The following is a 26772-nucleotide window of genomic DNA, read 5'->3' as shown; positions in this document are numbered from 1 at the left end:
TGCCATTTGTAAATGTTTGCCCACTAGAGGGCGTCAGTACGACATTGTGCCTTGGAGTCGTCTAGCAGCCTTTGTCACCATCTGGTGGACATGAGTGGTAACTACAGTTTTCGGTCATATTTTCATGCCTCACCTAAAACGCTCTGGCACTCCAAAGAAAACGCCAGCCTTAAGCTTTCAAACACAAAGTCCAAGTTAAATGATGGTCTAAGCCCCGCCTACCTTCATGGCGTGCACCACGGCCTCGGGCTTCTGGACGCATGACAAGTATCCTGTGGCCGGGGAGGATTCGCTGTTTGGAAGACGGCCCGTACCCTGTCAAAGTGTTATTGCCATTATTAGCCTTGACATGCTATGATATGCTGTGATGTATAACTCATTAGTCTATTTTCTGTCAATTTGCTAGCAGTTTTTTCTTCTCATGATGAACACAAAAATACATTTCAATTTAAAATTCACATGTTAGTCGTGTCACTGGCTTTTCACTCTGTCCTGTTACAACAACATAATAGAACAATGTGCAATATTGCACAAGTCAAATGATCCACAGAAAGTTGCATCATTCCCATCCTCTGCTGGCCATTGAAAAAACAATTTTTTTCTGTATATTTCATATTTCAAGGATGACAAGAGGGCTGGGGTTCAAATCTCAGCATTGTCCTGTTTCCTCAATGATTCTTCTTCTTTGATTTTTTTTGTTGAACTTTGTGTATTGATTTTGATTAAATCTCAACTAGGGTTGTCCCGATACCAATATTTAGAAAAGTATTTGTATGTATTTTGATACTTTTCTAAATAAAGGGCACCACAAAAATGGCATTATTGGCTTTATTTTAACAAAAAATCTTACGGTACATTAAACATATGTTTTTTTATTGCAATCAAAGAACAATTGTGGCCTTTAATAAAATAGTGAACATACAAGACAACTTGTCTTTTAGTAGTAAGTAAACAAACAAAGGCTCCTAATTAGTCTGCTGACGTATGCAGTAACATATTGTGTCATTTATCATTCTATTATTTTGTCAAAATTATGAGGGACAATCTGTAAAAATGGATTGTTAATAGAGATGTCCGATAATATCGGCCTGCCGACATTATCGGCCGATAAATGCGTTAAAATGTAATATCGGAAATTATCGGTATCATTTTTTTTTATTATCGGTATCCTTTTTTAAAATTTTTATTATTAAATCAACATAAAAAACACCAGATACACTTACAATTAGTGCACCAATCCAAAAAACCTCCCTGCTCCAGTCACACAAAAGGGTTGTTTCTTTCTGTTATTAATATTCTGGTTCCTACATTATATATCAATATATATCAATACAGTCTGCAAGGGATACAGTCCGTAAGCACACATGATTGTGCGTGCTGCTGGTCCACTAATAGTACTAACCTTTAACAGTTAATTTTACTCATTTTCATTAATTACTAGTTTCTATGTAACGGTTTTTATATTGTTTTACTTTCTTTTTTATTCAAGAAAATGTTTTTAATTTATTTATCTTATTTTATTAATGATTTTTAAAAATACCTTATCTTCAACATACCTGGTTGTCCAAATTAGGCATAATAATGTGTTAATTCCACAACTGCATATATCGGTTGATATTGGTATTGGTTGATATCGGTATTGGTAATTAAAGAGTTGGACAATATCGGAATATCAGATATCGGCAAAAAGCCATTATCGGACATCCCTAATTATTAATCTACTTGTTCATTTACTGTTATTATCCGCTTACTTTCTCTTTTAACATGTTCTATCTACACTTCTGTTAAAATGTAATAATCACTTATTCTTCTGTTGTTTGATACTTTACATTAGTTTTGGATGATACCACAAACTTAGGTATCAATCCGATACCAAGTCGTTACAGGATCATACATTGGTCATATTCAAAGTCCTCATGTGTCCAGGGACATATTTCCTGAGCCAGCTCCAGCTCGTGGTGTCCAAGACGAGACTTAAAACCAGGGGAGACAGGGCCTTCTCTGTGGTCGGCCCTAAGCTCTGGAACACTCTGCCCCTCCATGTTCGAACTGCTCCCACAGTGGAGTGTTTTAAGTCTCGTCTTAAGACCCACTTTTATTCTCTGGCTTTTAACACTACGTGAGTTGTGTGGTCCTCTGTTGTCCTCTGTGTTTTTAAAATTTTGCTTTTGCTTTCTATTTACTGTTTTAATTGGTTTTACCCTTTGAAATTGTTTTTAATCACATTTATTTTATATTGTTTTTAATTGTGTTTAATATTGTTGTGCAGCACTTTGGAAACATTTTGTTGTTTAAATGTGCTATATAAATAAAGTGGATTGGATTGGATTGAGTTTATAAACATAATATGAATTTTTAAAACAGGAAAAAAGATTTTGTGACGATGACAAATAACGCTCTGTAATCATAGTAGTATCGACTAGATACGCTCCTGTACTTGGTATCATTACAGTGGATGTTAGGTATAGATCCACCCATGGCGTTTGTTTACATTTTGACGCCGGTGAACTACGGTGTGTAGTGAAGGAGGTTTAGCTATTCCTCGTCCTGCAGGGATGATACTTGTAAGAAACATACTTTATTTGTCGCCATGGAGACCAGGATTAGTGATTTAGAAGTAGCTAAAACACTGCCGACTGCAGATGGACATTAGTTGCTAGCTAGCTAGCCATGTCTTAAAGCATCTCTTCCTGAGGGCGTTTCAGTTTTATAACTTCACCTTTATTGTTAGTTTTTCAGCCAAAATGCGTCCGTTCTAACTTTTCTGTCTACACACTGTGTCTGCTTGTAAGTACTCTGTGATTGTGCGCTGCCGAACATGCTCGTCTGCTCGTAAACCAGCAATGACACGACGTGACGACGCGCAGTCATGCCCGTTAAAAATAAAAAACATGTGGAACCGGTACTTTTCAAACAGAGTATACGATCGTTTTTGATTCATTATTTGTAAAGTATAATACTAGTATAGTAATAGAAGACATTACTATACTAGTACCGGTATACCGTACAACCCTAATGTCAACACAGTACTGTGTTGACATTTCCAGTTTATTTTTGAAATGTGTATTTCTTTATTATTATGTCAATCACAGTACTGTGCTTTGCTCAATAACATGTTGTTAGCATAAATACAATGTGGCTATATTTCATGTATTTTCTAATGCTATGCTAAAAACTCACTCCTGTTACTTTCAGTCCTGTAAGTCAAATGATTCACCAAGTCAATAAAGTTGCCTGAAATGCGCTAATACACATTTTTAAAAACAGTCCTGTTACCTAAATATTTTTTATTATTTCAGTTCTATGTTTTCCTATTTGTTTTGGTTGGATCACTGTAATGTGCTTGGTGTCAACATAATGTTATCATGTTGGATGTATTTGCTCATGATATGCCAACACACTCCTGTTACTTAAATGATTCATGTTCAGTTTAGGATTGAACCCTGAGATGGACAAATACATTCCAAAAAGCGTATTAAAATCCATCCATTTTCTACTGCTTGTCCCTCTCTGGGTCGCGGGGGTGCTGGAGCCTATCTCAGCTGCATTTGGGCGGAAGGCGGGGTACACCCTGGACAAGTCGCCACCTCATCACAGGGCCAACACAGACAGAACATAAATACAATCATAGCACAGTCCTGTTACATGAATTATTTGTTTTAATTGTATTTCTTTATTTAGAAAATAATGTTGTTGTTGAATAACAGTCACATGCAGGCAGCATAAATACTGTGCCATGTGGGTATATTTTCACTACACACTCACTCCTGTTACTTTCAGTCCTGTTACCTCAATATCAATGTTCAGGTTCGGAACATTGAGATTGACGAATACATTTCAATATGTCAATTAAAATAAATACAATTAAATCATAGCACAGTCCTGTTACATCAATTATTTTTTTAAATGGCATTTCTTTATTTTGAAGATAATTTTGTTAATTAAAAAAAAGTCTACATAAACACTGTGCCATGTGGGTATATTTTCATCTATCTGCTAAAAACTCACTGATAGTCACACACACACACACACTAGGTGTGGTGAAATTATCCTCTGCATCTGACCCATCCCCTTGTTCACCCCCTGGGAGGTGAGGTGAGCAGTGAGCAGCAGTGGTGGCCATGCCCGGGAATAATTTTTGGTGATTTAACCCCCAATTCCAACCCTTGATGCTGAGTGCCAAGCAGGGAGGTAATGGGTCCCATTTTTATAGTCTTTGGTATGACTCGGCCCGGGGTTTGAACTCACAACCTACCGGCCTCAAGGCGGACACTGAGCAGGATCGTTACTTTCAGTCCTGTTCCCTCGACATTAATGTTCAGTTTAGGAACGAGATTGACAAATACATCTTTTCAGCAGTTCTTTAGATATTTTCACATTTTGGTTCAGCATGGTTCAATTTCTTAACCTGAGGGTTCCAGGTTTGAGTCCCGCTTACAGCCACTTTGCCCCTATGTTATGAATGAAAAAGACATGAATTGAGTTTATTTTGAGAGTTATGAGCAAATGGTCGGGATTATTGAAGTGAAGTGAATTATATTTATATAGCGCTTTTCTCTAGTGACTCAAAGCGCTTTACATAGTGAAACCCAATATCTAAATGACATTTTTAAACCAGTGTGGGTGGCACTGGGAGCAGGTGGGTAAAGTGTCTTGCCCAAATACACAACGGCAGTGACTAGGATGGCAGAAGCGGGGATCGAACCTTGAACCCACAAGTTGCTGGCACGACCGCTCTACCAACCGAGCTATAATCGCCCCCATTAGGATGAGCATAATTCTGTTTTCTTTCCTTCAGAAGTGTTCCGTTATTGCGGAGGCCACGTGACTTGTACTGTAATCACACGTATCCCCTCGCCAAACGCAACACGCTGGAAGGTCACGGCATCAAAAGAAAGTTGCACAGCGTGTGGACTTTGAAGTCGACTACAAGAGAGAATATGCAAATGAGCCCTTCCTGCGTGTCTTGAAGGCATTCTGTTGAAAACGTACACATTCCCGCTTTGTTCTGCTTACAAAGCCTCATGCAGACGTTGCCGCCTTTCTCTCCTGGCAGGAGGACTGCACGCCCGTGGAGAGAGGATGTGTGGCGGCCAGAACAGGGAAAATCAGACATGAACATTTTCCTTCGACTTCCTGCAGGAGACAAAGGCTGGGCTGACGGATGAGGACGCCGCCATCTTTCACGTCGTCACAGCTTGACCTCACGCTCCAATGAACGCACACAAGCGTCGTGACGATCAATCAGCTTCCATCGCCACGCAGCTGAGTCATCGGAATTGTTAGCCAGATTATTCTGCGGCCGCCTTGGCGTCGCTTTGACCTGACAAAAACTTCCTGTGAGCGTCCCTCGATGCTTCCTCGGCATAAGCACAAACGATGGGATGACAACAAAGGTTCCTCAGTTGCATTGTGGGAAATGATGCGTTGTGGCTCGGAAGTAAAAAAAATGCTCATCAAAAGTCAAATCCAACAAAACCGGGACAGTGTGGGGTCAGGTTTACAATTGGGGTACATGTGTTGATATTTGGGGCAACCACCTAAAAAAACTAGTTTCAGAATATAAAGAAACATGAAAATCTTAGAGCAGGGTTAGGGAACCTATGGCTCTAGAGCCAGATGTGGCTCTTTTGAGGACTGCATCTGGTTCTCAGATAAATCTTACCTGACATTACTTAACACGATAAGTAATGAATAATTCCGCTGGTAATCACTGTGTTAAAAATAACGACTACAAAGCCATCAGCAAAACCATGCAGCACCAGAAGTCGCATTAATGGTAATTAAGTATTTAATTTATCATTGGTTACCTTCAGAATAACAACGTTATTAAAAATAATAATAGACTTATTATACTGTAAAAATGTTGGTCTTACTTAAAAATGCACGCATTTAGTTGTATTCAGTAGAGATGTCCGATAATGGCTTTTTTGCCGATATCCGATATTCCGATATTGTCCAACTCTTAATTACCGATACCGATATCAACCGATACCGATATGTACAGTCGTGGAATTAACACATTATTATGCCTAATTTTGTTGTGATGCCCCGCTGGATGTATTAAACAATGTAACAAGGTTTTCCAAAATAAATCAACTCAAGTTATGGAAAAAAGTGCCAACATGGCACTGCCATATTTATTATTGAAGTCACAAAGTGCAATATTTTTATTTAACATGCCTCAAAACAGCAGCTTGGAATTTGGGACATGCTCTCCCTGAGAGAGCATGAGGAGGTTGAGGTGAGCAGGGTTGAGGTGGAAGGGGGGGTATATTGTAGCGTCCCGGAAGAGTTAGTGCTGCAAGGGGTTCTGGGTATTTGTTCTGTTGTGTTTATGTTGTGTTACGGTGCGGATGTTCTCCCGAAATGTGTTTGTCATTTTTGTTTGGTGTGGGTTCACAGTGTGGCGCATATTTGTAACAGTGTTAAAGTTGTTTATTGTGTGACCTGTATGGCTGTTGACCAAGTATGCATGGCATTCACTTGTGTGTGTGATAAGCCGTAGATATTATGTGACTGGGTCGGCACGCAAAGGCAGTGCCTTTAAGGTTTAAGGTACTTCTCCCTACGTCCGTGTACCACTCCGTACAGCGGCGTTTTCAAAAGTTATAAATTTTACTTTTGGAAACCGATACCGATAATTTTGAAACCGATAATTTCCGATATTACATTTTAAAGCATTTATCAGCTGATAATATTGGCAGTCCGATATTATCGGACATCTCTAGTATTCAGTGTTAAAAAATATTATATGGCTCTCACGGAAATAAATTTGAAAATATTTGGCTTTCATGGCTCTCTCAGCCAAAAAGGTTCCCGACCCCTGTGTTAGAGTATTGCATGTGGGCCGATAACAATATTAATCTGATATGATAGCAGCAGGAATCATATATAGCCTTCCTATTTAGTTGTGTGAATGTTAGAAAATGTTTGATCAAATGAAATTATTCAAACGGGAAACAATGGTCGGTATGAAAAACACTAAACTACAGTATGTAGTATTAACGTCTGGAATGGATGTATGTAGTCTTGGGTGGGAATTGTTTGTTTGGTGACACCTAGTGGCCACAATAAGTTTTGTATACAACCAGTGTGTTATGATTTGTTTTCTATCAGGCTTTATGTTGTTGATTTCATTGTAGGGGTGGTCTGATACAACTGTTTCACTTCCGATAAGATACCAATATTTAAGCATTGAGTGTTGGCCAATACTGATATTAATCCGATAACATATCAGCACAACTCATAGTACATACTTCTATTATTTGTTGTTATTTTACAAAAGGTAGCCCTAAAAAACACTAACTATTAAGATGGATTTATGCTTTCAAAGTGGAACGGTAATTAGTAGGGGTGTGCATCTCTACTTTAAATGGCGATTCGATATTAATCTCGATACATGGGTCACGATACGATCCACGAACAATACTTTTTAGAACATTACGATTCGATGTGATTTAATGCGATACAATTCAATGCAAGCCGATGCAGATAGAAGCTTTGCATGGTGAAAAGCAAATTCAGAACAATGTTCATTTTTTAAACAGACACATACAAAACAGGTGGTGCCTGCATTAATTATGAGCAAATAGTAGAAGGATCAACTTCAAGGCATTGCAAACCGTTAACTTAAAGAAAAGAAGATGTAAACAAAACACTTTTGGAAAAGCTAGCAGGTATTTACTGTTGTTTGCTCAGGTAGAAACAAGTAGATACAGAGAAAAGCATCTCTCAAGTAGAGATGTTACAACATGCTCAGTGGCCTTGTGGTTAGAGTGTCCGCCCTGAGACTGGAAGGTCGTGAGTTCAAACCCTGGCCGAGACATACCAAAGACTATAAAAATGGGACCCATTACCTCCCTGCTTGGCACTCAGTATCAAGGGTTGGAATTAGGGGTTAAATCACCAAAATGATTCCCGAGCGCGGCCACTGCTCACAAGCTCACTGCTCCCCTCACCTCCCAGGGGCTGGAACAAGGGTGATGGGTCAAATGCAGAGGATAATTTCACCACACCTAGTGTGTGTGTGAGACTATTGTTGGGATTTTAACTTTAATTTTATAAACCCAGCAGCCCAGTGCAAAATACAATTAAGTGCCACCACGTAAACTAAACAGCAGCTTCAGTGTAGAAGCTCAAATACTTTGTTTATTTATTTACTATTTTGAATGCATTAAAGGAATCCATCCCTCGTCATGTCTTTCACAATGATTGTGAATTCCACAAAAAGTGCAGTTCCCTTGCTATCACTTTTACCATCATATTTGTACATGTCGTATTTGCTGATGTTGCTCTATTGTTGTTGTTGTTGTTGTGTTTGCTGTTGTTGTTTTTGTCTCTCTGTCTAATCCCCCTCTTGTCCCCACAATTTCCCCCTCTGTCTTCTTTTTTTTCTCTTTCTATCCCCTCCTGCTCCGGCACAGCTGCACCAAATGATAATATAAATACATTTAATAAAGTCAAATACAAATAAGGCAACAAGAGAAGTATCCTACACTTCTCTTTTGTAAAGTAAATCTGAACAGCCGACATGGGCATCTACATCAACTATATGATTTGCCTGAGAAGCTGGACAGGACAAAAAAAAATAAAAATAAAAATAAAAATAAGACAATCAGCTGGATAAAAGAATAAAAAATACCGGAAACAGTATCATTGGTCTAGAACTTCACGGCCAAGAAAGATCGAGCCAATTAGAAACCAGTACTAAAATATATGGTACTCGGTATACATGCCTAATGAACTGTGTAGTAGAAGTAGATGATGTGATTACCTGGCAGAGTTGTGTCTAAGTTGGAGCTGGAAGTCTTTCAAATCAGTGTCTTTGTCTTGAGTTGGTAGCTCTGCTAGCATTAGCATTCCTAGCTCCCTCATCGCAGGCTTGAGTGTCTTCATGTCGTCACAACAGGTGAGTGCTCAGATTAGTTGCACTGCCACTACTTTTATCACTGCTTTCCAAACGTTACAAATGGCCTTACTTTTTTCTAACGAACCATTCTTTCTTTTTTAAATCAAAACGTTAAGCGCACTTTAGATGTAATTGAAAAGTGGTGCAGACCGTTTTATTTAATCGAGGAAAACGCCAGCAGACACCAAAACGCATCAATTGAATTCATTTTAGTAATCCCCATGAATCACATAGGAGCTAAAAATTATAAACGGAAATTAATAAATAGACGTCACTTGAAATATGTTTTTAAAATTTTTGAGCATCCAAAATGTTAACACACACGTAGGACGGAGGATTCTCATCTTTCCATTGTCTGTCTTTGCAGCGCGAGCAATGAGGATGGAACTGTCAGTTTGCACGTCCTTCTGACATGTGCTAAATAATGCTCGCAAAACGGTGAGGAGTGTTGATAAATCACATTGCGTGTGCTAAATAATTTTCTCCTTCCAGTATTGTGGGCGTTTTGATGATCAGCACACTTTGCATATACATGAAGACAGAGTTTGATAGATCAGCTTTGCGTGTGCTATCACGTTTGCACGTGTTTTAGTACACGCAAACCTTTAGTAAATCAGGCCCTTAGATGTGTAAATAATATGCAACTATAATTATTTGATACGTGTTTACATTGACAAATGTGCTGTTTTAGACTGCAATTAAGGACACTTATTACATATGTCTCGCTTGTGTGTATGCTGAGCTGTTGTGTAGCTGCTAGCTCCTAGTAGCCTATAGCCTCACATGTTTACATTTTGTAAATGACTTGACTAAAATAGAAGAAAAGACCAACCTTGTGTGCTTATTGCAAGACATTTAGATGTTAGCTGGCTGTACAGTTTTGCACAAGTATAAAAATAATTCCCTCAATTCCCCCCAAAAACGAATTAACTTGCTGGAATATAAAGACAATATAACATACATCCATAAATGTGGATGCATATGAAAAAGTGCCATATATTTATCTGTACAGGAATCTATTTATTTATATCTGCACCATATTGCTCTTTTGCACTACAACGAGCTTATGCAAAAAAATGTTGTTCTTATCTGTACTGTAAAATTCAAATTTGAATGACAATAAAAGGAAGTATAAGTAAACACGCTGCATGACTGCTGGTATCGAAGATTTGAGATGCAAGCCGATATACTCCAGTACTAGTCTTTTGTTTGATAGCGGGCCGATATCAATACGCACACCCCTAATTTGAACCCCAAACTCCCCTCACAAAGTACCAGTGACAATAACCACTTACCGTATTTTTCGGAGTATAAGTCGCACCGGAGTATAAGTCGCACCTGCCCAAAATGCATAATAAAAAAGGAAAAAAACATATGTAAGTCGCACTGGAGCCCGGCCAAACTATGAAAAAAACTGCGACTTATAGTCCGAAAAATACGGTAGTTATTCAGCCATTTTACTTTGTCTGATCTTTCGGAACATATCGCTCACAAAAGTGGCTCAGATGTTAGAGCGGTTGTTCAGAAACTTGAGGGTTCCTGGTGCGAATCCAACTTTTGCCATCCTAGTCACTGTCTTTGTGTCCTCTGGCAAGACATGATGCTGTAGTCTGGCTCATTTACAGACTGTACAGCAGATTGTTCATTAATGTGTACTATCCAGAATAAATCAGTATTTTGTTTCTTAAAAATGCATAACTTTTCTTACAGGAAAAATGCTAAAAAAATTCAAAGAAAAGTAGCTTTAGTAGTGGATTTTATTTGATTAACATTCGAGTGTAGCGTAAAGCTATAGCATGTATTTAAGTGAGTTTTAAAGTTGCAGTGACTTAAATCCACTTTGCAGTCTTGCTGACAGTAAAAGTCAATATTGTGTCCGTCTGCAGCGCCAAATGAAATGCATGGAGACGCGCACGTGGATAACCATTGCAGGTTAGTCTGCAGAGGTGTAGGGGGGCTCTTTGCACGCCATCAAAACCCGAGATTGATTTTTTTTTAGTGCAACTGTGACCTTCCTTAAGCAGCTGGAAAACAATTACACAGACTCTCCTTCCCAGACATGGGAGAGGGTCAAAGGTGAGGCCGGATTGTGGAAGATGATTACGTCCGTGGTGGGATTCACTTCCAACAAGCTCCAAGGGACTCCGAGAAGAGAGTAAAGGAAGGGCATTTAATTTGACGTCCCGGTTCGTCTTATCCTTGGCATGCAATAGGAGCTCGCTCGAACACTTCCTGCTTGTGTGCAGGTATAATAAACACGTACGAGCAGGGAGGAAATTGAATTAGACTTTATTTGATTACGCAGCAGCTCGTCTCTGAGCGCGCCATCAATCTGGTGTCCATTAGCGCCCTCAGGGGCAAAATTACAACCTGAACCAGCATCCTGCTACACTGTTAGTACACGCGTTGTATTTTTTAGGACTACTGTGCTCTGCCTCTTTCGTTGGATAGAAGGACATTCCGCTGACTCGGCTCTTTTTGTTTGTTGCAACTCTCTCAAAATAAACATACATCTCTGTCTTTTGAACTCTAAATCTGATAAAATACATATTTAACTATACTTGGCATCTCAGTCAATTTTATTTATGTACAACGTTACTAAACTACAAATCAATATGAAGACCGGAAGTAACAGGAGTAAGTTTTTAGTATGATCTGATTAACAACAATACTAACATACTCTAAATGTAATGAAAGGTGTTATTGTCTTTACTTTAGTTACTTGCTATAAGACATTTTCACTTCTATGATCTATTGTCAAAATATCCCGTTTGAACACAAAATCGGATTGGATCTTAGGCCAAAAATATTAATTGAGACATTCATAGCAAATACTTTTTCTTTTTTTTTAAGAAAACGCTATGCAAAAAGGAATATAAAACAAGCAACTTTGGCCAAAGAGCAAAAATAGTGAACAGAAAAAGTACATTTACTTCATTTAAGCGCTATAAGATCAAAATTATCTCATACTTTGGAATTTTTCCCTTTTCTTAGTTGCCTTCAGTCCTCTGACTTCTTTTAGTGCAAGCTGTCACAGATAGTACTCCATCCAACCATCCATTTTCTACCGCTTGTACTTCTCGGCGTTGCGGGGGGAGGAGGGCTGGAACCTATCCCAGCTGCTTTCGGGCGAAAGACAGGGTACAGCCTGGACAAGTCGGCATCTCATGGCAGGGCCAACACAGATAGCACCATAAATAAATAGACACATTTTCACTTAGCATATGGGATTGGTATCGGTATCGACCGATCTCACTCACAGATGATCTGTATCAGAATCGACAGCATAAATACCTGATCGGAACATCCATAGCTAAAAGCGTTGCCGCACTGTATGGATGTTATTGTCTTACCTGACATAATAATTTACTTGCTAATTTCCACTCCTTAGCTGGTTAGTGTCTGCTGTTGCGGTTTGAAAAGTACAAAGCTTTTAAAGGGGAACATTATCACCAGACCTATGTAAGCGTCAATATATAACTTGATGTTGCAGAAAAAAGACCATATATTTTTTTAACCGATTTCCGAACTCTAAATGGGTGAATTTTGGCGAATTAAACACCTTTTTCTCTCCTCTCTGAGCTGCCACCTTAACGTGGTAGAGGAGTTTGCGTGTCCCAATGATCCTAGGAGCTATGTTGTCCGGGGGCTTCCATGCCCCCTGGTAGGGTCTCCCAAGACAAACAGGTCCTAGGTGAGGGATCAGACAAAGAGCAGCTCGAAGACTTCTATGGAAATGCAAGAACCGAGACTCAGATTTCCCTCGCCCGGACGCGGGTCACCGGGGCCCCCCTCCGGAGCCAGGCCCGGAGTTGGGGCACGATGGCGAGCGCCTGGTGGCCGGGCCTGTCCCCATGGGGCCCGGCCGGGCACAGCCCGAAGAGGCAACGTGGGTCCCCCCTCCAATGGGCTCACCACCCATAGCAGGGGCCATAGAGGTCGGGTGCAATGTGAGCTGGGCGGTAGCCGAAGGCAGGGCACTTGGCGGTCCGATCCTCGGCTACAGAAGCTAGCTCTTGGTACGTGGAACATCACCTCGCTGGGGGGGAAGGAGCCTGAGCTAGTGCGTGAGGTAGAGAAGTTCCGGTTGGATATAGTCGGACTCACCTCGACGCACAGCAAGGGCTCTGGAACCAGTTCTCTCGAGAGGGGCTGGACTCTCTTCCACTCTGGCGTTGCCAGCAGTGAGAGGCGACGGGCTGGGGTGGCAATTCTTGTTTCCCCCCGGCTCAGAGCCTGCATGTTGGAGTTCAACCCGGTGGACGAGAGGGTAGCTTCCCTCCGCCTTCGGGTGGGGGGACGGGTCCTGACTGTTGTTTGCGCTTACGCGCCAAACAGCAGCTCAGAGTACCCACCCTTTTTGGATTCACTCGAGGGAGTACTTGAGAGTGCTCCCCCGGGTGATTCCCTCGTTCTACTGGGGGACTTCAACGCTCATATTGGCAACGACAGTGAAACCTGGAGAGGCGTGATTGGGAAGAATGGCCGCCCGGAGCTGAACCCAAGTGGTGTTTTGTTATTGGACTTTTGTGCCCGTCACGGATTGTCCATAACGAACACCATGTTCAAGCATAAGGGTGTCCATATGTGCACTTGGCACCAGGACACCCTAGGCCGCAGTTCTATGATCGACTTTGTAGTTGTGTCATCGGATTTGCGGCCTCATGTTTTGGACACTCGGGTGAAGAGAGGGGCGGAGCTTTCTACCGATCACCACCTGGTGGTGAGTTGGCTGCGATGGTGGGGGAGGATGCCGGACAGACCTGGCAGGCCCAAACGCATTGTGAGGGTTTGCTGGGAACGTCTGGCAGAGTCTCCTGTCAGAGAGAGTTTCAATTCCCACCTCCGGAAGAACTTTGAACATGTCACGAGGGAGGTGCTGGACATTGAGTCCGAGTGGACCATGTTCCGCACCTCTATTGTCGAGGCGGCCGATTGGAGCTGTGGCCGCAAGGTAGTTGGTGCCTGTCGTGGCGGTAATCCTAGAACCCGTTGGTGGACACCGGCGGTGAGGGATGCCGTCAAGCTGAAGAAGGAGTCCTATCGGGTTCTTTTGGCTCATGGGACTCCTGAGGCAGCGGACAGGTACCGACAGGCCAAGCGGTGTGCGGCTTCAGCGGTCGCGGAGGCAAAAACTCGGACATGGGAGGAGTTCGGGGAAGCCATGGAAAACGACTTCCGGACGGCTTCGAAGCGATTCTGGACCACCATCCGCCGCCTCAGGAAGGGGAAGCAGTGCACTACCAACACCGTGTATGGTGCGGATGGTGTTCTGCTGACCTCGACTGCGGAAGTTGTGGATCGGTGGAGGGAATACTTCGAAGACCTCCTCAATCCCACCAACACGTCTTCCTATGAGGAAGCAGTGCCTGGGGACTCTGTGGTGGGCTCTCCTATTTCTGGGGCTGAGGTTGCTGAGGTAGTTAAAAAGCTCCTCGGTGGCAAGGCCCCGGGGGTGGATGAGATCCGCCCGGAGTTCCTTAAGGCTCTGGATGCTGTAGGGCTGTCTTGGTTGACAAGACTCTGCAGCATCGCGTGGACATCGGGGGCAGTACCTCTGGATTGGCAGACCGGGGTGGTGGTTCCTCTCTTTAAGAAGGGGAACCGGAGGGTGTGTTCTAACTATCGTGGGATCACACTCCTCAGCCTTCCCGGTAAGGTCTATTCAGGTGTACTGGAGAGGAGGCTACGCCGGATAGTCGAACCTCGGATTCAGGAGGAACAGTGTGGTTTTCGTCCTGGTCGTGGAACTGTGGACCAGCTCTATACTCTCGGCAGGGTCCTTGAGGGTGCATGGGAGTTTGCCCAACCAGTCTACATGTGCTTTGTGTACTTGGAGAAGGCATTCGACCGTGTCCCTCGGGAAGTCCTGTGGGTAGTGCTCAGAGAGTATGGGGTTTCGGACTGTCTGATTGTGGCGGTCCGCTCCCTGTATGATCAGTGTCAGAGCTTGGTTCGCATTGCCGGCAGTAAGTCGGACACGTTTCCGGTGAGGGTTGGACTCCGCCAAGGCTGCCCTTTGTCACCGATTCTGTTCATAACTTTTATGGACAGAATTTCTAGGCACAGTCAAGGCGTTGAGGGGATCCGGTTTGGTGGCTGCAGGATTAGGTCTCTGCTTTTTGCAGATGATTTGGTCCTGATGGCTTCATCTGGCCAGGATCTTCAGCTCTCACTGGATCGGTTCGCAGCTGAGTGTGAAGCGACTGGGATGAGAATCAGCACCTCCAAGTCCGAGTCCATGGTTCTCGCCCGGAAAAGGGTGGAGTGCCATCTCCGGGTTGGGGAGGAGATCTTGCCCCAAGTGGAGGAGTTCAAGTACCTCGGAGTCTTGTTCACGAGTGAGGGAAGAGTGGATCGTGAGATCGACAGGCGGATCGGTGCGGCGTCTTCAGTAATGCGGACGCTGTATCGATCCGTTGTGGTGAAGAAGGAGCTGAGCCGGAAGGCAAAGCTCTCAATTTACCGGTCGATCTACGTTCCCATCCTCACCTATGGTCATGAGCTTTGGGTTATGACCGAAAGGACAAGATCACGGGTACAAGCGGCCGAAATGAGTTTCCTCCGCCGGGTGGCGGGGCTCTCCCTTAGAGATAGGGTGAGAAGCTCTGTCATCCGGGGGGAGCTTAAAGTAAAGCCGCTGCTCCTCCACATCGAGAGGAGCCAGATGAGGTGGTTCGGGCATCTGGTCAGGATGCCACCCGAGCGCCTCCCTAAGGAGGTGTTTAGGGCATGTCCGACCGGTAGGAGGCCACGAGGAAGACCCAGGACACGTTGGGAAGACTATGTCTCCCGGCTGGCCTGGGAACGCCTCGGGATCCCTCGGGAGGAGCTGGACGAAGTGGCTGGGGAGAGGGAAGTCTGGGCTTCCCTGCTTAGGCTGCTGCCCCCGCGACCCGACCTCGGATAAGCGGAAGAAGATGGATGGATGGATGGAAACACCTTTCTATTATTCGCTCTCGTTGTGACGTCACATCGGGAAGCAATCCGCCATTTTCTCACTTTCGTCGGTGTGTTGTCGGAGGGTGTAACAACACGAACAGGGACGGATTCAAGTTGCACCAGTGGCCCAAAGATGCGAAAGTGGCAAGAAATTGGACGAAATTTGTCCAAAATACGAGGCTTTGGGGAAAGCCGACGAAATGGTCAGTCGTTTGTTCCGCACACTTTACCGACGAAAGCTATGCTACGACAGAGATGGCAAGAATGTGTGGATATCCTGCGACACTCAAAGCAGATGCTGACATCATCTCCAAAACTGGACAGATCAGCTTTCAGGAAAAGAGAGCGGATGGGGGTATGTCTACAGAATATATTAATTGATGAAAACTTTATTCATTACTCGCGGTTTTACGTAAATTATTATACATAAACTGTATTTACCAATAATTTAGCTTAAAAACATTTATTTTTTTCAATCATTCGAGTACATTCGGGTAGTCTTGTGTAATGCAGTATTTTGTGTCTATTTAGGTATGGTTAACCTGAGTGCTGAAATCGTGGAAAAATATATGTTCTTAGCGCGCCTGAAATGGGCTGTCTGCACTCTCAAAGTGCATGTTGTTGCCAAATGTATTTCATATGCTGTAAACCTAGTTCATAGTTGTTAGTTTCCTTTAATGCCAAACAAACACATACCAATCGTTGGTTAGAAGGCGATCGCCGAATTCGTCCTCGCTTTCTCCCGTGTCGCTGGCTGCCGTGTCGTTTTCATCGGTTTCGCTTGCATACGGTTCAAACCGATATGGCTCAATAGCTTCAGTTTCTTCTTCAATTTCGTTTTCGCTACCTGCCTCCACACTACAACCATCCGTTTCAATACATGCGTAATCTGTTGAATCGCTTAAGCCGCTGAAATCCGAGTCTGAATCCGAGCTAATGTCGCTATAGCTTGCTGTTCTATCCGCCATGTTTGTTTGTATTGGCATCACTATGTGACGTCACAGGAAAATGGACGGGTGTGTATATAACGATGGTTACAATCAGGCACTATGAAGCTTTTTTTAGGGATATTGCGTGATGGGTAAAATTTTGAAAAAAACTTCGAAAAATAAAATAAGCCACTGGGAACTGATTTTTAATGGTTTTAACCCTTCTGAAATTGTGATAATGTTCCCCTTTAAAACATTTGAAGCTAGCTTAGCGCTGTGGTTAGCATGTTCTCCTCCCTCCTTGTGTGTCCGGGTTAGATCTGCGTTTGCATCAGCCGTCTGTATTACTTTATTCAACATGCGTAGATAAGCAATATCTTCAGCATTACTCCTTGTGTTTTATAATGCATTGATGCTTCAGTATCATTTCACCTATCACCACTGAGCACATTACAGTGATTCAACAAAAAATATATATATACAACCAAATATATACAATTTCACAACTGGAAATTGTAATGTATCAGGTTGCATGTTCGAAATAAACACAAACCATAAACAACCCCAAAATAATTCAGGAATCAAGACTGTGCTGAGAGTTGAGCCCCCAATCATTGTTGAAATATCATGCACAGAAAAATGACTTTTGGCCTGCAGAGGATGTGAAAGACCATGTGAGCTGTGAACCATTCCACGTATTGAGTGTGCGTACTGACCAAGTGCATGGCGTCCTGGCGTTGTGGCAAGGAGGACAGCTGAGATTCAGAGTGATAAAGGCTCATTCCTTTCCGCAGGGCTCGCAGGTCACCTGGATTACACTGGGAAAATAAACAAACCTGTGAGACTTGTTGAATACAAAATATGAATACAGTATGTTTTAAATACAAGATCAGAATGAACCCGCAACCCGAATAAAGAAGCAAACAGCATAATGATCATTTTGATGCGATGCTTTTGAAAGAAGAAGATACATTTCATTATAAAGACTTCTTTTTTATTCTGATGATTTAAAAAAAATGTCTTTCCTTTCTTCTTTCATATATTTTTCTTTCCTCAATATATTCCTCCCTGTGTCCCCATTTCCCTTACTGCCTTTGTTCTTTCCTTCCTCTTTCTCTTCCTTCCATCCTCCCTTCCACCGACCTTCCTTTCTTCCCATCTTCATCCCTCCCTCCCCATCTTCTACCCTTCCTTCCTTTTATTAGTAGCCTTGTAGTTCTTGATTACATTTCTCCTGCCACACGTTAGTGCCCCCTAGTGTCTGGCCTTGTCTGCGTGTAAAAACATGTGATGCCCAGGAGCACCGGGTCTAAAAATACCCCAAAGAGCTGCGGGGACACGTAAAGATGCATACTGAGTCGTCTGCCTGGCTCCGTTATCTTTTGAACGCACATTTAAGTGTCCCGCTAACCTTTTCCCTTTCCTTCTCGTGGCGCTTCTTGATCTCTACGTTTGCAATCCCATCACTCGCTACTCACGCTGGCATCTTAGATGCTTTCTCCGGGCTTAGATGCCGTCAGCATGCTAGCCCTGAAAATGTCATATCCGCTGGAGTGAAGTAAACAATCGATGACCTCAACGCATCTCGCGGCGTCGGAATCATAAGAGTGACATAGCCGCGATTACAGTCGTCCACTTGAATCTATTTATTTTTAATACGCTAAGTATTGCAAATGACGAACTCATGACCACTGTCCCACTTTAGTCGGGATGATTTACAACAACTCGGAAACATTACCCAAAATCAGGGGTGTCAAACGTACGGCGTTTGCTAAGTATAAAAATGAGCCCACATTTTTTTATGAAAAACTGCTGTTCTAAATGTGTCCAATCAATTATTTGTATCTTTGTAGATGATGCTACATATGTAAAAAAAAAAAAACAACACATATTAGTGCACCAGTCCAGGAAAATGACAAAACTACATAAATAACATCCTGTAATTTGATTTTGATATTATTTTTTTTATCTTGATAGATTGAAAATTAACACCAATGAGTTGACTGATGAACATTATCACAAAATTTATTCAGAAAGTATAAATAACGACAAATAAAGATTGAATACTATTAACCGCATCATGTAAGTGTAAAAAAACCCACAAACAACATGATTTTTACATTTTCAGAATGTGCTTGTTCTATTTTTAAACAAAGAACACAACTTTATTTTTAAGTTATCGTGCCGTGATTTTACCAGTCCGGCCCACTTGGGAGTAGATTTTTCTCCATGTGGCCCCCGATCTAAGATGAGTTTGACACCCCTACCCTAAATGGTTTGTGATATTAAAACATCAAGCTGTTTCCTTGGCTCAGATAATCTTTTACATGAATTTTAGGAGTATCAGTCGCAATAATGAGTAGTCGCTGCTGTAACTTCTCCCAGTGGTTACAGCGGCAACTATAAAATAAGATTAATATCATACACCTCCCTCAAATAACTGGACTGCACTGCTAACAAAAACAGCAGCACCTACAGAGGCACGTAAACATTCTCAGGATACAACACATGGAGTCTGTTGTAAAGTTGTGCAGTGGTACCTTCTCCGTCTGTGAGTAAACATTTCGGCAACATTTTACACTTGTTTTTGTATAGCATACTACTAAAGATTGTGCATAACACACTAGTCAATTTGCTGGCGTATCATTCTGCGGAATTGAGTAAATATTGAGTAAAAAATGTTTACAATGTTAAATAGTGATATTCTAAAAACTTTCTAATTAAGTCCTTCCTCTATCTGCATCTGAGTCAATTAACACCCCCTAGCCACTAATATGAGGAGATACAGCAAGCACTTCATGTTTAAAATAAATAAATCACCTCAATTGAGTTATTACCTTAGTTGTGGGGTGTGGAGACTAAACTTTTTAATACTTGGTTGTCGAGTTAAGAATGACGCCGGGCGGGAATGGTCATTTAGTGAGTGAGCATGTGCACACCTGCTATTGTTACTGTGTTTAATGTTGCTTTGTGGGTTAATGTTGACGTTTCTGTTGGATAGCCAACATTCCTATGATTAGAGACTTTTGTTTCTTTCAGCTTTAACCCTTTTTTCATAACTCAGGAAGTTGCACAATTCAGCCGCCGGGACAACTAATGCACTCTGAGAGGCCCACCTGCTCTTCAAGTCAGTTCTACCATAAAGTGAAGTAAACTGAAGACACTTTGAACAATAAAGTCAAGTATGCACTCCTCAATTGCAAGTCAATGTAGGCCAATGCATTATAGATGTCTGCCTCTACCTGTGTCGCTCTTGTAGCCTCAATTATTCATGCCACCAGACGTCCCGACAAGCCCAGACAAGAGTTTGTCTTTTATGCACCAAAGAGCGATGTAGTGCTCGCTCACCTTTGCAGGAAAAGCACTCTGGGCACCCCCGGAAAAGAAGTATGGACACAGGAGAAACACTTTTACACGTTAATACACTCAAACTGCGCTGCGCTGACATGAAGACAAATTAACTCCCAGACAAAGAGTTGAATAATTAGATTAGGTTTAAACAGAGTCAAGAAAAAAAGATGCAACACTGTTGGTTGGGGTTTAGCTCAGTTGGTAGAGTAGCCGTGCCAGCAACTTGAGGGTTCCAGGTTCGATCCCCGCTCCGCCATCTTAGTCATTGCCGTTGTGTCTTAGGGCAAGACACTTTACCCACCTGCTCCCAGTGCCACCCAAACTGGTTTAAATGTAACTTAGATATTGGGTTTCACTATGTAAAAGTGCTTTGAGTCACTAGAGAAAAGCGCTATATAAATATAATTCACTTAATTTCACTTCACTTGGGTCTCACACTTCACTATACTTTTTTTTTCATTTCATTTTTTTCCATTTATTTATTTATTTCAGGCAACGACATAAAAAAGTACAAAGTTGACAACATATAATAATATAAATTAATATAGTGCAAAAGGTAATGTATAGTATGTTATGCATAATTGACACTTAACTATACTCTGCAGATTGGGGATGTCACGACAAACGGTATCAATGATAAAAACTCCCAACAGTAAATAACACCGTGTTAAAATAAAAAATTATCGTGTTTGATAACTGCACTTTGATCAACTCACCCACCAATGATTTTTCTCATTTACTGGAGAAGTAAGCTAATGTGCTAACGGCGAGCTAGCTTAAATGCTAACATGAATACAAGACAAATTAACGTATGCACCCCGTTAAGAAACGACATACCCCGATCTAAACTTGTAGAAACAGATTACTGTATGAGCAACTAAGCTATTTAATTGTGCACACTGAACATATAAGCTGTGCTCTCTTAGAACAGAGAGATCTACGCACAGAGGAACATGACAGAGGTGTTTACAACAGGAAGCTTTAATACTAAAATACACTCTAAAAAAATCACATATTAAAACAGAAAAAGATAAATGTATTTAAACACCAACATAAAAAATAATATGGCTGTTAGGAAGCCACTGCTAGCCTCTTTCCCAGGAGGCGGAACAACGAGGGTAGCTTGTCGACCAGGCTAAAGGCTGATTTCCTTTGTCCTTACATACATTAACTTATTTGTTGCGACTCGCCACTGATACATTTAACTGCCTCAAATAAATTAACTTTTAGGTGGCGGTATGCATCGTAACTCTGATTATTAACATAGCTCATATGCACTTGGTCTGCCAGAGAATAAGACACCGTAGCAGGGGTATTAAGCGTTGCCAACTTAGCAACCTTGTATATATTTAGCAAGTATTCAGACCCCTCTAGATACCAGAGGTGTAATGGTAAATGTATTCATATGTTTTGTTACAAAGCCTTCAGTTCAGTACAGATATATTCAAAGTAAAAGACAGGAAGTGTTTCTTATGTCATGCATTTCCTCGGTAATCAAATATTAGCGTTCAAGAAAGGCAACGTATTCCCAACATGCAGTGCACCGCCACATTACCACCGGTATAGTAGGTGAGGTATGAAAGCGTGCAGAACAACTCAACAAGGCTTTTGACTAAAGAGAGTTAGGACTAGTGATAACGCTAAGAAGTTTATTTTGGCAACACTTCATCTTCCTGGTAAGATATGTGAAGTGCAAAAGGTGGCTTATGTTTTTTTTATATAGAACCACGGTTTAATAAAAAAAAAAAAAAAAAAAGAAGCAAAAAAGTCATAGGAAGCCCCCATTTTTTTTGTCAGTTTGTCAGTGGCCTTTTATGCGGTACATTGGTATAGTACTTATTTTTCTAATCAGCATGACCTAAGCCTCAGGTTTATGTCTTACATAAATAATAATCTTTGTGATTAATACATGGTTTGATAATATTTGACAAGTTGTATCGTCTTAAACAGTAAGTATGCTTAATATAATTATTAAATACGATTTAAAAAACAGGCAAGATCAATAATATTTGAGTGGGCCCCAAGCCCCTCTGTAGTGAAATACTTGGGTCCAAATGTCAAAAAGGTTAAGAATTCCTGATCTAGACCATCCCTAACCACACCCACAAATATACTTTATTACATCGCATAGATGATGTATTTGCTGTGTCCACCCTGCAAAAAGCTAAAAGCTGAGCTGAAAGTTCCGCCACCGGACAGACGAGCAAGTGGAAAAGCAATAAAAAGCCAAAAAAAGACAATCAGGTACCTTCTTCTTGTTTATCTGTGACAAACTGTAGCGGCTATGAGCCTGAGGAGAGAACAACATTAGAATAACAACACGTTCACAAGCAATAGACCCTTTAACACCACAGGAACTTTTTCAGGAATTTTCCACTTTACCCGGGTACATAAATTTCCCCCTGTGTTTCCACCAAAAATTACCCAGGTAGATTTAGTTCCAGGAACCTTTCGGAATTCCTCCTAGCTAGGTTGGACTTTTCCAAGTGACCAGGAACCTTTTCGGGGATGGGCTGTGCTGTCGATTGGTTGAACATTGTTGGGGGCGTTCCTAAAATTTCTCTTTCAAACACACAAACGCCATTGGAATATAAGCGGTGAGTTGTTTATTTCTTATTTCTTGTGTATTTATATTACAACAAAATTGACAATGGAGAGAAAGAAGAACAAAAGCAGCTTTCGATATGCAGGAATTTTTGTGGGCCATCTTTGCACTGAAGAATGCTAATCAGTGAAACTATCTTGGAGTGTTTTCACTCAGCTGTAGTCTTTAAACTATATGCAGTTGATTGTTGTTTATTATTTTTACAAACTTTATTTCATTACGCGCAACTATAAGAAGTGGACGGACTCTTTTAAACGTACTTACAGGGTAGTTTGAAGCCGGACTCAAAGCGGCGACCTGAGCTGCTTACTACTCTGACTTTGTTGGACAAATGTGAAATAAAGGAGGCAGCACATGAGTAGAACAAAGGTAAATAACATTAAATATGAACTATTGACTTCATTACATGTTGTAAAAGTATTCAGTGACACTCCATTTATGTAGTTATTAGCCTCAATCTGAGTGAACAGAATGTTAATGCTAGCAAGCTAATGCTGAAGCCGATGTGTTTGTGTTGTCGGCGTGAGATAAACACTGACATTTATTATTCATATATTATTATTTACAGCTGAAATGGACCACAAGGAATCAATCGCCTGACCCTCATTAATTCATCATTTACCGAGAGGATGAATTTCTGAATGTTGGACATTGCGGACAAAATCCTGACTTTTTAAGAACAATTCGGTAGACTTTATTTTTTAAATGATATCGTTTTGTATATTATTGCTTTAGATTTCAATTGCTTACTTTTGAGTAAAAGAACTGTGACCTAATATTGTCTGTTTATTTACATGGTATCAGTGTAGAATACGTCATCAGCCTGATTTGTATAAACTACCCTGAACTGTGAAATGCAGTGGAAACACCAACCACACACTTCTACATGAACCTATAAATCCAGGAAACACAGGTTCCAGGAAGCAAAAGTACCACAACGTTATTTTGAAGTGTGAAAAAAAGGACCAACAGGTTGACTTCCCAATAGGGCTGGGCGATATGGCCTTTTATTAATACGGTATCTCGATATTTTTAGGCCATGTCACGATACATGATATCTATCTCGATATTTTGCCTGAGCCTTGAATTAACACTTGATGCATATAATCACAGCAGTATGATGATTCCATGTGTCTCCATTAAAACATTCTTGTTCATACTTCATTAATATATGCTCATTTTAAACTTTCATGCAGAGAGGGAAACCACAACTAAGTCAATTTACCAAAACTGTATTTATTAAACAGTTATTAAGCAGTGGCACGAACATTCATGTCATTTCAAAACAGAAAGTGAAAGATTGTCAGAGACATTTTAAAACAAGCTATGAGTGCACTTTTGTGCATGTCACTAAGATGACATATCAAAACAACACTAAATTAAAGTGCACTTTTTGTACATAACGCCACTACAATAGTTTAAAACAAATAAAGTGCACTTTTGTGCATGTCACACAAGATATTTCAATAACTGTCAAATAAAAATGAGCTGCATAATAGGAAATCAAATAGTGTATGTCCTTCACTATGTGGTAGGTTCCTGCGGACCTTATCTCCTTCTGTTGTTGACTATTTTTTTCATACGGTGTTGATGTGGAAATAGTTGCCTCTGCATTTTGTTGGTGTGGCACCGGCCGGAGATGTTGACATGCACAGTTTCAAGCACTCCTTATTCTCTAGCGGGTGACTTTTCAAATGATGCTACATTAGCAGTGCTGCTACTTTTTGTAGCAACGCTTTTGCCGCATACTTGTTCGACATCTTCCCGCTTGAAGCCAAACCACCGCCAGACGATGGACCCCGTGCTATTTTTCTTGGGAATTAATTCTTCCATTATTTGTTACCAGATTCGCACCTTCTCTCTCTCGTATTACCACTCGTACTGCACCGTTAGCATCACAGCTAACCTTACCATGTCGCTACCTGTCTGCTCCGCGGGAGCGTGTGACGTTGCACACGTGACGTGTGTAAGAAGGTGCGCTTGTTTTAAGTCTCTGTGAGAAGGAGATACAAGAAAGAGTGGGAAACGCATGCAGTGTAATGCCCGCAGCTAAAAGCAACTGCGTGAGAACGTATACTCGAATATCACGATATAGTAATTTTCTATATCGCACTGAGACAAACCCGCGATATATCGAGTATACAGCCCTACTTCCCAACACGAATAATTGCAGAATTTACAAGCCTACAATAAACATCAGCCTGCATTCTGGGAGATGAAAATAATAAAAACAAAACAAAAAACGTCTGCGACTGACATGTGGTAGCTCGGTGAAAAGATTAAAGAGAATAAGAATGAAGATGTCATATTAGTTAACAGTCACATGGGAGACATTTTTAGAACGTCACACAGACTGACATGTGACCTGACGGTGAACCCCACCGCAGAGCATCATCCAAATTTAGGCAAAGTAAAAAAGAACCGGGTTAGGGGGGAGGGAATGGGGGTGATGCATCACTGTCATTTACAGCCCCCTTCCGCCCTCAACCCTCGTCCCCCCATCCTCTTATCTCTTCTCGTCTGCCGTTCTTTGCCACAGGGGCGAGCATCAACACCCGCCATTGAAGACTCCGCCATGAATTAAACATGGCTAAACACGCCGCGCAGCTAACGATGCGTCAGACAGCAGCCGCCTGTACCGCCTCGCATCTTAGCATCTCCTGTTTTTTGGCTCGACTCAAAAGTTGCACAAGCGGGGCTTTCGGCGAGTTCAAACGTCGGCTGCCAGCATGGATCTTCAGTCGACCCGAGGTTGACCCGGGACCATCTCCGCACGGTATCACATTCAGAATCTCAACTCAAATGTATAAATATACAGTACAGTCAACTTCAAATGTTCAGTGCCAGCCAAAAAGGTTGAGCACACTAGCTCATACTACTGATTGAGAAAATCATAACTGTCTTTAGAATGTCATAACACCACGAAAAATTGAAGACAGGCCCCGTTTACACTGCACATCAAATCAGATTTTTTTGATCGGATATTTTTTTTCACTCTAAATGCTCATAAGTGCTTCAAATGTGATCTTTTCGCATCAGATTCAGGCCACATCAGAAGGTAGTCCGAATCGGATCTTTTCAAAAGTGAATGCTGTCTAGGAGGAAATGCGACCTGTGTTTGACCTGATTGAAACTTTTACATCCTATTTAGGCAAACTCATTTTGGTGTGCAGAAAAAGACGCGGTCCGCCAGTGGAAGTGGAGATGTCATCACAACATCCGGTTTTGGTGAGCAAAGTATTTTATTGGCGGCCAAATTTTCAGTGCACGCTAGTCAACAGTGCGCAAATAATAGGCAATACATACACATCCATCCATCCATCCATCCATCCATCTTCCTCCGCTTATCCGAGGTCGGGTCGCGGGGGCAGCAGCCTAAGCAGGGACGCCCAGACTTCCCTCTCCCCAGTCACTTCGTCCAGCTCTTTCCGGGGGATCCCGAGGCGTTCCCAGGCCAACCGGGAGACATAGTCTTTCCCAACGTGTCCTGGGTCTTCCCCGTGGCCTCCTACCGGTCGGACGTGCCCTAAACACCTCTCTCGGGAGGCGTTCGGGTGGCATCCTGACCAGATGCCCAAACCACCTCATCTGGCTCCTCTCGATGTGGAGGAGCAGCGGCTTTACTTTGAGCTCCTCCCGGATGGCAGAGCTTCTCACCCTATCTCTAAGGGAGAGCCCCGCCACCCGGCGGAGGAAACTCATTTCGGCCGCCTGTACCCGTGATCTTGTCCTTTCGGTCATAACCCAAAGCTCATGACCATAGGTGAGAATGGGAACGCAGATCAACCGGTAAATTGAGAACTTTGCCTTCCGGCTCAGCTCCTTCTTCACCACAACCGATCGATACAGCGTCCGCATTACTGAAGATGCCGCACCGATCCGCCTGTCGATCTCACGATCCACTCTTCCCCCACTCGTGAACAAGACTCCTAGGTACTTGAACTCCTCCACTTGGGGCAGGGTCTCCTCCCCAAACGGGAGATGGCACTCCACCCTTTTCCGGGCGAGAACCAAGGACTCGGACTTGGAGGTGC

The 26772-nt window shown here is 42.0% G+C and overlaps 1 protein-coding gene across 2 annotated transcripts in view; it reads right to left on the bottom strand.

The window, feature by feature from the left end:
• Positions 1-26772, bottom strand: part of LOC133576504 (coiled-coil domain-containing protein 85C-B-like) — an 87399-nt gene that overhangs the window by 2125 nt on the left and 58502 nt on the right. Inside the window, exons 3-5 of one of the 2 annotated variants that reach the window (XM_061929786.1) lie at positions 22382-22423; positions 17499-17600; positions 223-315 (exon numbers count right to left, since the gene is read on the bottom strand). In XM_061929786.1, the coding sequence (XP_061785770.1) occupies positions 223-315; positions 17499-17600; positions 22382-22423 (237 nt within the window). The remainder of the gene's footprint in view (positions 1-222; positions 316-17498; positions 17601-22381; positions 22424-26772) is intronic. The other variant, XM_061929787.1, reaches the window with a different exon arrangement.

This window comes from Nerophis lumbriciformis, linkage group LG34, assembly GCF_033978685.3.
Source record: "Nerophis lumbriciformis linkage group LG34, RoL_Nlum_v2.1, whole genome shotgun sequence".
NCBI lineage: Eukaryota > Metazoa > Chordata > Actinopteri > Syngnathiformes > Syngnathidae > Nerophis > Nerophis lumbriciformis.
Note: the sequence above shows the minus strand (reverse complement) of the source record. Positions and strands in the feature narration are given on the sequence as shown.